Source organism: Maniola jurtina, chromosome 16, assembly GCF_905333055.1.
Source record: "Maniola jurtina chromosome 16, ilManJurt1.1, whole genome shotgun sequence".
Classification (NCBI taxonomy): Eukaryota; Metazoa; Arthropoda; class Insecta; order Lepidoptera; family Nymphalidae; genus Maniola; species Maniola jurtina.
Window position 1 is genome coordinate 4,381,579 of NC_060044.1, and position 12,402 is coordinate 4,393,980.

The window sequence follows — 12,402 nt, forward strand, 5'->3', positions numbered from 1 at the left end:
ATTCATACTAATTCTTACAAAAATATAAATGCGAGAGTGTTTCTGTCTGTAATTTTTGCTCAGGTGAACCGATCTTGACGTTTAGCAGGAGATAGAATGCATCCTGGAGGACGATGTAGGATAGTTTTCATTTCCACAGTAGAAACAAAACTTAGTGGGTATCAGTTTGTATTTTATGATTTGAACAAAATTGTGGTAGTAGATGAACTCAATAAGAATCGTAAATATGATGACCTCAATTCGAACTCTTATATTGTACGGAAAATAACCTGTTTAGAGGAAAGATTATATCTATAAGTAACGACCTAAAGGCTAAACAACCATTAAACTCTGTAATGCTGTAATTCATGAATAATATAATAAGTATAATGAAAAATTAAAGGATATTCTAAGTACAGTTTTATATAATATTTTTTTTCATTTTTGTTGTAGGAATTTGCTCAAAGCATCATTAAGGTCGTGATATCATAAATTACAACAAAACACGAGCCGTAATTACGACCTCCCACTCCGAAGGTAACTTAATAACATTGAAACGAAAAAAATAATGAGTGAGTGACTCCTTTGAAAAGGTCTGCTAATGAAATATTTATTTTCCAGTTTCAGAGTGGGGTGACTCGTGACTACTGAAAATGAAATGATTTTTTATTATGTCACTATATATAATTATTATATACAATATCACTTTAATTATAATAGTAAATGTTGATAGTCTAGTGGTTAAGTCATTGGCCTCCTATTCGGGGTTTCCGGGTTCGATCCTGGTCATGCACTTCTAACTTTTCGGATCTAAGTGCGTTTTCAGCAATCAAATATCACTTGCTCTTATGGTGATGTAAAACACTGTTAGAAAATCTACATGTCTGAGAGTTCTCCATAAAATTCTTAATGGTGAGTGAAGCATGCGAATCTGCACTTTTTTTAAATTATCAAAAAGTAATGTTTGGGAGGTCTGTTTTTGACACTACAAAAAAACGACTTAGGTTTACTTGATGTGTCATTCGTTTATTTATCACTAGGGGTCCTAGTGCTTCCATAAATAATATGTACATTAAAACTTGGCCAGCATGCAGCATGGTGGACTAATCATTCTGAGAAGAGACCCATACTCAATATTGAGCCGGCGATTGCTTGACAATGATGATGATGATGAAGTTGAATTCTCCAAAAAAAACAGGGTTTGCAAAATTCAAATTCAAATTCAAAATGTTTTTATTCAATTAAACTTTTACAAGTGCTTTTGAATCGTCAAAAAAAATCTACCACTGGTTCGGAATGCCGTTCCTACCGAGAAGAACCAGCAAGAAACTCGGCGGTTGCTCTTTTCAAGTACATATTCAATTTACAATAATATGTAACTTCATTTTATAATATTTATAAAGATAGTAGTAAGTTTGTATAGGTACCTAGTTGTATTATTAGTACCTATGTTCTCAGCCAAGTATTCATACTAAATATGGTACTTACGAATACATAAAAATGTGGAGCACACTTAAGACCTCGTTACGGTCTTTTATTAGTCTTTAAAAACGCATATGGAAGAACTCCACGCTGAACACGTTCTGAAATAAATGTGAACGTTGCCAAGGTCGTGTTATATTATGGATATCACGTTTTCATTCGAAAACAAAGCCAAGTTTAGTAAGTTGGTATAATAATATTGCTATGTTTGAAGGCTGAACTGAACATCAACGGCTTGCGTATAAATAACTTTAGCAAAAGATAAGAATAATGGAATTAGCTGTTTTGTGCAAAGAATGTTATCCAAATTTATATTTTAAATGCGAAAACGTGTGGGTTGTCTACTAGCTTTTCACATCCCATCTGTCTAATTCATTTTGATGGGTACAGGATAAATTGCTCCCGGTGATGGACGAAGGAATATATAGGAATTATTGAGGACATTTTCAACGAGTTCCTACAGATCCTTAAAAACCTAAATCTACGCTAATTAAATCATGGCCATATTACGGCATTATCTGTTCGGTACAGAGATAGCGTAACCGTCCCAAAGACGGATATATTCTACTTTTTATCTCAAAAACTGAAAAATTCCCACGAGATTTTTAAAAAACCGTAACTTAGGCGGACAAAGTTTCTTCCAAAAACATCTAGAAAACAACGATGAACAACTGAATCTGTTTCAGGAAATAAAATATTCAATATTACGTGCTTCCATAACAAATGGAATCGTAAAGGATACCTATACCTTAGCCATAAAATGTTTGGAGGATCCGCACATGCTACGGAAGTGCTACGAATGTCGACAGTTCGTAGAAACCTATCGCAAGTTGTAGATAATATAGCGACGTTAAACCATTACTTAATCATCTTTATCAAATTAACTACTTATGAACTGTTATAAATTATTTATTTACCATATTTTACTATAGTACTTATTATTTTATGAATTAATTAAATTCAGAAATTATTATGTAACGTAAACTTGTGCCTTATAGAGAAAAGAAGAACTGTATTATTCGTCATTGTATAAGACAATATAACACTGTGCATGTATTTTTTAATTTTTTAAATTCGAATGGCGGCCATTTTGAAATGCACCATCTTGTTTTTTATTATTTGTTGTTTAGTGACAATAGAAATACACACTCTGTGAAAATATTAATTCTCTACCCATTGCGGTTCATGAGATACAGCCCGCTGACAAACAGACGGACGGACAGTAGATGCTTAGTAACAGGGACCCATTGTCATCCTTCGAGTATGGAATCGTCAATATACAATAATTACGTATTAAAAGTGTAGGACTTTCCCCTCGTAGCTTGCAAGCCTCAGAAATACTGCATTATTTATAGTAGCAAAATATTCAGTGGGTACTGCAGATTCCAGTTTATGTAACAACGTCGAGATTCGACCCCTCTTGGATCGGGCCCAAAACCGGGGATACCTGCTTACATAACCGTACCAGAGTGAACTAGAGTGAGGGAACTTTTGGTTTGATCCTGAATCGACGTTATTGTATTAGGCTATGGGTGGCGCGAAACCAAAGAACAATAGTTATTTCATAGGTCACCTAGAGTCAAATGTAGGTAACATTTGACGCCTGCTAGTGACGCCAAAGTCTCAACGTTTTGTTCCCCAACCGTACCGCGAAACTTACCAAATCCTCGTCATCGTCGGAGAAAATATTCGCTCGCTCCTGTGACGTCATGTTTCTGTATTACACACAAATTGTATCGACAAAGCCCTCATGGCTTACAAGCACAACACACTGAGCCTCACAGATAAACACGTCAACTGCATCCAAATTCGCCCTAACAAAGTTATGCGTCCGCAAACAGTCATTCTGAAACTTTTGTATATATTTTTTTTAAAGCAGCACTTACTGAATGTAATTAGTTAGTAATTTAAAAAAATTACACGTATTCACAAATTAAGAATAACATCGAATACAAGAGCGTTATAATAAGCGTCCATACAATGCAACGGTCGGGAGCTTACTGCGGTCTGCGGAGGGCGGGCAAAAGCTTTGCGGCGTCCTGTAACTATGGCAACGCGTATAATTCTATTCAACGGCTGGAAGCGCCACTATTTGTAGTTACCCCCATAAGTAAATAAACTGAAAGCCTTTGGACTCCTTAGCTTTTCTACAAAATAAAACCCGCTGCACGGCGATGAATTGATTAACGAGAATTCTACGGAACATTTTATGACGAAAAAAGGCTCTTTATGAGGCAGATTTTATTTAACTGTACGTTTTAATTACTGTAATTAAGAGAAAGAGTGAAAGAGGAAAATTAGGAAAAATGTCAAAAGCGTCTTTATAACTTTCGATAAAAATAAAGCTGGGGCAGCAAAAAATCTTTGTAAATTGAGCCTTGACTTAAATTCTTTTCATCTGAGCATCCTTGAGAGCCAAGGCGTAGTTATTAATCATGTTAACATTAATGAATATGGAAATATACAAGGACTAATCTGATAACAATGCCCGTAAAGGAGATCTCACACAGCCAAAAGTCCTTGCAGGGAGCGAGCCACAAGGGGTACATTTTTGGCAGACTTCACATATCTTTGAGAACGTTATGTAGAACTCTCAGGCATGCAGGTTTTCTTTACCGCTAAAACAACCTCTGAAAAGTTAGAGGTTTAGATTAAAGATTGGTCTCCGCTGCGCGTAGCCAATCCTTAATCTAAGGTTAGGGGTACTGATTGGGGAGCGAACCTCGAACCATTAGGTATACGATTAACGGAAAGGTGTTAAGATCCTCAGCAATGAGGAATACACAGAGAGAGAATGAGAAAATATATTGTACCTCTGCTATAAAGATTGTATAATGAGTAGGTACTCCTTTGACGTACTTTGCGCCTCTGCCTTGCGGTGCAGTTTTTCTTGGGGTTCGTCTCTCAGTATGCAATCACCTTAAATGATCTACCCAGCCGTTGACAATTATTGAATTACGTTTGAATGCGAGGGCTATAATTGCAGGAAATTAGCAATGTTTCAAATTATACTAAGACAAGGTAAAACGTTTTATTACTTTCATTGTGTGATTGTTTCATTATTAAAGGTACATAATATGTCTTTAATAAAACTGCCACACCCAGTTTAACTTATTTTTATCTTCCTGAGTGCATTGCCCATAGAAATACTTATAATAAAAATAATTATTTTGGACATCCATGGCTTTGTCATTTTACTAACCACCTCATAAGATCGCAGTCAAAAGCCTCTACCATCGAATAAAAAATAACAGTAAGTAAAACAATTTTTTTGCGTCATTTTTCTAATGGAAAAGTGTCGCTTTTATTTCACAGCAAAAAGGTCAAAAAAGTATTTCATTTCTACCGCGTCAAAAAAATGTTGAAAGAATATCCTTTGTCCTGCGCGAACCATTTAATTTAACCGAGAGAAATGTTCGCAGTTGTTTGCAACATAAAAAGATACTAGACAAAAGATAGATCTCGCTCATGTGGGGAAAGATATGCCACGGTTCTGACGGTGTACCGCTACGCGTAAAACGAAGTTTTATTACCTACCCTTCCTTTCGCTATTCCGAATAATTTTTTCCTTGTATTTCCACACGTAGGTACCTACGTTCATTAGTATGATGTAGCATATAGTACGACGAAGCTAGAATGACGACTTCGCACCGGAAAACGTAGCGTTGGCACTGGAAGTCCCTATATTTTTTTTATACGTGGGGAAATCCTCATGGATACCACCACGCTCGTGGAGGCGAGGTGATGGCAGTCCCCACTTATATTATCTGCGGTGAATCTACGAAGGTGTTTTGACGTTTTCCCGCTCATCAAGTTTTGTGAAATATACAGCTAAGTAGATAGGAACAATTATTGCTGTATTTTATTGCTGTAGTTTATCGGTTGAAGACGATGATGTTATCCTATAAAACAGCTGGAAGTAGACAGGTTCAGCGTTACAGTCCTTTACAGAGAGCATTGTGTGTCTAGTAAATATTGCTACCGTAAGCGGTTATGTACGCTATTTTCTTCGGCTCCTTCCACTTTCATAACACGTATCCATATAGATAATATAGATAGAGACAATGCCATACCTCTTACACTCAGCGTATGCAGTGCTACATCCGCAAAGATCCTAAACTTCTATTCTCTTATACAAAGTCCCTAAGAAAAAGTGATCAAGGATATCCCACCAAGCTCACTCTTGGAAATACTACATACACAGACGAAACTTCAGCTTGTAATGGATTCAGCCAATATTTTGAGAGTGTCTTCGTAAAACCGGCGAGCTCGTACGATGTAACAAGTTCTCTAAATTTAAACCATAACGAAACCATTTGCAAAATTATTGTGAGTGAAGATGAAGTTTGTAAACTACTGAAAAATTTAAAAACTAATAAGGGAGCGGGTAGTGATGGCATCCCACCCGTCTTTCTAACTAAGTGTGCTAACAATTTAGCACTGCCACTCTCCATAATTTTTAACCTGTCCATTAATGTATTTGGCAATTTCCCAGATATATGGAAAGAAGCACTTATAGTACCTATACATAAAAGCGGATCAAAAACCCAAATAGAAAATTATCGGCCCATTTCAATCCTAAACGTGATGAGTAAAATATTTGAAAGAGTTGTCTACAGACATATATGTCCCATTATAACTAGGTCTATTCCCTACGAGCAGCACGGTTTCATGAAGAGCCGTTCTACCGTTACAAATTCAGCTGTTTTCACGGATTATGTACTACAAAGCATGGATGAGAGATATCAAGTGGATGTGGTGTACACAGACTTCGAAAAAGCATTCGACCGCGTAGATCACGTTATCCTACTTCAAAAACTAAGCGTGCTTGGAATAAATGGGAGCCTGCTCCGGTGGTTTACTTCATACATTAAAAAGCGTATGCAAGCAGTCGTGACGGGTAGTGCTAGAAGTAACTTCGTGATGATACCCTCAGGAGTACCCCAGGGGTCCATTTTAGGCCCTCTTTTATATAACGCCTATATATTTGACATTGGAAGCTGCTTCCAACATGCGCAATACCTAATGTTTGCGGACGATAAAAAAGTGTTTGTTAAAATACGTTCCATTGAAGATTGCCACAAGTTACAGCAAGACCTTAATGCTCTGACAGAATACTATGCGAGGAACAGAATCACAGTTAATGTTAAAAAGTGCCACCATATAACTCTGACTCGTAAAATTAATACACTTGAATTCGATTACAGAATCAATGGGACAAGTATACCCAAAGTGACCACCGTTAGAGATCTGGGTATCCAAATTGATGCAAAACTTTCAATGACTGACCATATCGATAATGTAGCTAATAGAGCCTACAAACAACTGGGTTTCATCAAACGGGTAACTCAGTATTTTAGTAATGTGGATTGCATTAAATCACTTTACTTTGCGTATGTCAGGAGTATTCTTGAATACGCGTGTAGTATTTGGTCGCCCCAATACATAATATATATCCAAAGGCTTGAAAGCATACAGAGGCAGTTTGTGAAATTCTTAGCTTTTAAAGATTTTAAAAAATTCAATAGTTATGAGGAAGCGTGTTCGTATTACAGTATCGACTCGCTAGAACAAAGAAGAGAACAGCTGGATATGCTATTACTGCAAGCTATTTTGACTGGCTCGATCGACTGTCCTAGCCTGTTGTCAGCCTTTTCATTTAGTGCACAATCTCTACGAACACGCCACACGCGCCTTCTGTATGTTCCCAAATCCAACACAAATTATGGTCAAAATTCTATAATTCCGCGCCTGGCACGCACTTATAATAAGCAGTATGCTGAGTTCGACTTATTTCACCTGACAAAAAATAAATTAAAAAAGGAATTCCATCTTCGCAAAAAAAAAAAAAAATAGTTAACAACTAAACATGCACACACTCACGCACAATCATATACACCACACACACGCACACACACACACACACACACACACACACACACACACACACACACACACGCACACACACATACATACACACACACACACACACACACACACACACACACAGTTTTAATTTTTGTACATCTCTTTGTTTTTATTGTTTTTCTTTATATTATTGTATACTCTGTTAAAATACTTGTCAATTAATTTTAAGAAGGTAATCTCATGTGGCCTTAAGTTTAACTTAGATTTATTATAATAATTATGTTGTATAACGCTGTTGATTACAATTGAATAATAAAAATAAAAATAAAAATAAAAAATAGATACTCTTTATTACACACACTTAAGCATTGTACTAGGAAGAAAGAAAAGGAACTAGGTATACAGAATGGTGAAGACGCGGTTATATTGCTAAAGTAACTTCTGAAATAACTTATGTCAGAGAGAGTTATGTTACAGAGTTATGTCTTATTTAATGTGCTCTCTATAAATATAGCATAAACGTGGTGTGCGCAATGCTGCGTCGAAAATCTATAAACGATATGAATCCTGGCAAACTCTTGCTACGTCTGCATAAACTGCACCTTAACCTGTAAAATCAAAAAAACGTAAGGTATACCTTACGGATACAAATACTTGTCTCGAAGTATCGCAAGAATAATGGAAACAGGAATAAATCTCGTGGAATAGCAAATAAGATGTGTAACAGTCGAGGCGGAATCCCGTAACGTTAATGCTCAAAAGCTCGTGTCTCGTTGCACTAATCTGCCTACTTAGTTCAGGGTGGCCATCATTTGGTGAAGCACTAGGACTTACCTCAGTGTTTGTCCCTGTATGTCCCTGTATGTCCGATTGATAAACCACATTCCAACATCACAAAACGTGATAATATGTACCATTAGGTGATACAGATACTTGTTTCAAAGTTCGCAAGAATAATGAAAACAGAAATAAATCTCGGATACCCCTTAAAGGTATACCTTACTTTTTTGATTTTACAGGTTAAGGTGCAGTTTATACAGACGTAGCAAGAGTGGGCCCGTAACGTTAATTCTTAAAATCTCGTGTCTCTAATATCTGTCTACTTAGTTAAGGGTGACCATCATTCGATTAAGTACCAGGATTTACCACAGTAATTTTGTCGGTGTATGGCCTGCTGTCGAACAGAATTATATCTGGTAGCTAGATGATATCCGTGACTTCATCCGCGTGGATTGATTTAAAAAAATATTCGCGGGTACTCTGATTTTCTGGGATAAAAGGAGCCTAGATATATATCTATCTCTGAGATACAAACACTTGTGCCACAAGCTGGCTTAGTACGAGTGTCTAATTTAAGCTATTGATAGCCTCATATCTAGGCTCCAGATCAGAAAGCTGCCTTTACGTTTACTGGTTTTTTAGTAGGTATACTTTAGCTTAGAGTACACTGTCGCATTAGGACTCCCTGTAAGGACAGTGTACACTATGAACAAATAAACAAATTATAAAAAAATAAACTTTTTTTCATCTTATAAGTTGTCTGTTACTGCAATAAGAAAAGTGTCCTATTCTACAAGTCAGCACTCATGGCTACCATTTCCTCTTTACATAATAAGATTATGCTATTCAAAGTAGATAATTTTTCAAGGACATGTATTTTGGAATGTAAATTGATTTTTTCTACAGGAACGTGACGTCTTATATTGTATTAATGGTTTTCAATCTATCACTTTGTGTTTTTACTGAAAATCATTTGCTGGTAGTAATTTTATGTAAGAGGTATTTTTATGTATGAAAAAATTACACCTTTATATTATAAAGACAACTTTTAGCCAAGCTTTTAGCTTGATTTTACTATATTTTCAAATGCTCTTCTTTGATATGGCTGCTTTTCTGTCATAGATGCACAAGGACAAGATGCGGCGAGTTTTTCACTTACATAATAGGTAAATTCTACACTAGTACGTTGTTTTCACGGCTTAACTTGAAGCGAAAGACCAAATATCGTTCGTGGTTCGGTACATCTATCAACAATATGGTAGTTTATTTTAGTACCTTAATATTTTAAGCCCCTCTCTGCAATATGAGAAATACGAAAAAAAATATGAGAATATGAATTGTCTCTTTTAAGATACAGAGCGCAATAAACAAGTAATTGCTTGGCTTTCGTAACGATGAAAATTGCAATACTTTATCTTTGTGCGAAAGAGTCTTTCATGTTTACAAAGCCAAAATGCTTCGAAAATTCTTATAAAAGATCATTTCGGAACTGAACTTTTGAACTTTGATATTGTTTGAACTTTCAAGTGGAAACGCTCGAATTTTTTGTGGAATACTTCTTAAAGAGTAATTTTAAACGGTAGGTATACCATATAATATGTTAGAAGAAGCATCCTTATGTTTGAAATCTGAGTGGATACCTTTGATTCATATTATGGAACTTTAGGAAAAGCGCTTTTAAGTTTCATCAAAAAGATTTTTCTTAAGAAAGTCTAAAGGTACCTCCAGACAATTCCATAAGTATGTGCTACTTCAAAGCGCTTTTGAAAGTAACTTTCTGGCTCTTAGTCTTAGCTCCATTTATCGATAAATCAAACACACCATGTAGTAAAGGTTAAGTTAGTCTTTTGAAACTTATCGGGGACGCACAGTTACATACTGAGCTTTCCCGTTTCTATATACTGGTACTCACTAGCTTTCGCAATAATTCCAAGCAACTATATCTGAGGTAGGAATCAAAGCAAGACTGATTAGATCAGGCATCTACCTATGAGGTTAATAGTGCAATCCATCATTACATATATTTTATGTGATTTCACTTTGCAGTCAGATGCTTAAACTAGATATTTACTTACAAAACGTTGTACACTTATTATTGATATACATATCTGTGTAATAGTGTGTAAATATGTAGTAAATGAAGTAATATATGCATATTGTAAGTGTTCCTTAATAAATAAACAAAAAATAAATATTGTGGTGTACGAGTTTTGTGATTAGTGACACCTTTAGACATTAATATTGAACCCTATGTGATTCCTAGCTGTTATGAGCTGTGTAATAGACTAGTGGTTAAGATATAGGCCTCCTATTCGGAGGTCGAGGGTTCGATTCGTGGCACGCGCCCCTAACTTTTTAGAGTTAGGTATGTGTTTTAGGCAATTAAATATAACTTGATTTGGCGAAGGAAAACATCGTGAGAAACCTACATAACTAACCTAACTACATGAGAGTCTATAATGCTTTCAAAGGTGTGTGAAGTTTGCCAATCCGCACTGGGTCAGCGTGGTGAACTATTGCCTAAACCCTTCTCAGTCTGAGACGAAACCTGTGTTCGGTAGTGGATCGACGATGGGTTACTCATAATGTTGATGTCACCAAGGCGTCTATTCAAAAATCAATCTTGTTTCTTACGAGATACAAAATGCAATAAAAATGCCTCTGGTGCTTTCTTTATGCTGAAAATTGCAATGCTTTATCTCTCCGCGGATAACATCCAAGCCTTTCATGTCTGAAAAAGCTAAATGCTCCGAAAATACATTGAAAAGACGAAGAGTTGCCCTCCAGTCAGAACTTTGGTCTTTGATGTTGTTTTGGCCTCTTGAAGTGAATATCTCTTTGACCTGAAACCCAAGGCACGATCGTGTAAGTATAGTGACTAGTGATTTTAATAATTAAAAATACGTACCTGTAGTACACGACAGGTCGAGATGGCAATCGGGGACGTCACCCGCGCTATTCCGCACCGGGTTAGCGCAGCCGTTGTGCGGGTGTTCCCCCCCCCCTTTCCCGCCTTATTCTCCACGCCATCTCAACCTGTCGCGTACTATACCTATCTATTAATAAAAGATATGAATACTAAAAAGCTGTGCTAAAAAGGTCGCAATTTCTTTTATTCATTACTACTTACAGCTGATGCCCGCGACTTCTCCCGCCCGCGGTTTTTAAAAATCCCGTGGGAACTCTTTGATTTTCCAGGAAAAAAGTAGACTATGCCCGTCCTTGGAATGCAAGATATCTCTGTACCAGTCAAAATGGGTTATACCGGTGAACCGTGAAAAGCTAGCAGACAGACAGACCCACTTTCACATTTTATAATAGGTATTAGTATGGATGCAGAGAAAATCTTTTGCCCTTGAAAAAGTGGTACAAGTACAAATATTCTGAACATGAGCCAGATAGTTGCGAAAATCCTCCGGCGCTATTTCGTAGACGCCATGGTGTCGCGGCGCCGCGGCGCCCTGTCCTCCCATACAGCGTCGCCGCTAAATAACACCCCTATATAATACTTTATTGGTCTTGAACTAGAAACTGCGTCTGATGAGTCAAGTCTGGATTTTTCTTATTGAAGTACATAATATGAAATAACATCACGATCTACTTTTTTAGGGTTCGTACCTCAAAAGGAAAAACGGAACCCTTATAGGATCACTTTGTTGTCTGTCTGTCCGTCGTGTCTGTCAAGAAACCTATAGGGTACTTCCCGTTGACCTAGAATCATGAAATTTGGTAGGTAGGTAGGTAGGTCTTATAGCACAAGTACGGGAATAAATCTGAAAACCGCGAATTTGTGGTTGGTTACATCATTAAAGAAAAATTAAAATGTGTTTAAATTTTCAAAATAAGATAACTATACCAAGTGGGGTATCGTATGAAAGGGCTTTCCCTGTACATCCTAAAACAGAATTTTATTTATTTTTACGTATATCAGTTTTTGATTTATCGTGCAAAATGTTGGAAAAAATACCCGAGTACAGAACCCTCAGTGTGCGAGTCTGACTCGCACTTGGCCGGTTTTTTACAAGTTTGACGCTCTCTGTCTAATATTCTAAAATCCACCTAAATAGTATCGGCATCATCGCATCATATTAGTGCACACAGTGCACATAATTTTTCTCGAATTTGATTCTCGAAAGTCGTAAGCAACGTAGTTTAGTCTATGACAAAACGTGGATTGCACAGGGCCATATTCATGTTACTTACTTCAAAGGTTAAGGTTAAATAAACTAAGATTTATGCATGACTGACTATTAAAAAAATTCTCACGAAATTATGAACCTCTAGTTTTCTAAA

General features: G+C 36.6%; 1 protein-coding gene across 3 annotated transcripts in view; it reads right to left on the reverse strand.

Moving 5' to 3' along the window:
• LOC123873087 (transmembrane protein 151B-like) overlaps positions 1 to 3,559 on the reverse strand; it is a 29,580-nt gene extending 26,021 nt beyond the window's left edge. For all 3 annotated transcript variants that reach the window (XM_045917785.1, XM_045917784.1, XM_045917783.1), the window contains exon 1: positions 3,122 to 3,559. In XM_045917785.1, coding sequence (XP_045773741.1) covers positions 3,122 to 3,172 — 51 coding nt within the window. In that variant the 5' untranslated portion in view covers positions 3,173 to 3,559. The remainder of the gene's footprint in view (positions 1 to 3,121) is intronic.
• Between the last annotated feature and the right edge of the window lie 8,843 nt (positions 3,560 to 12,402).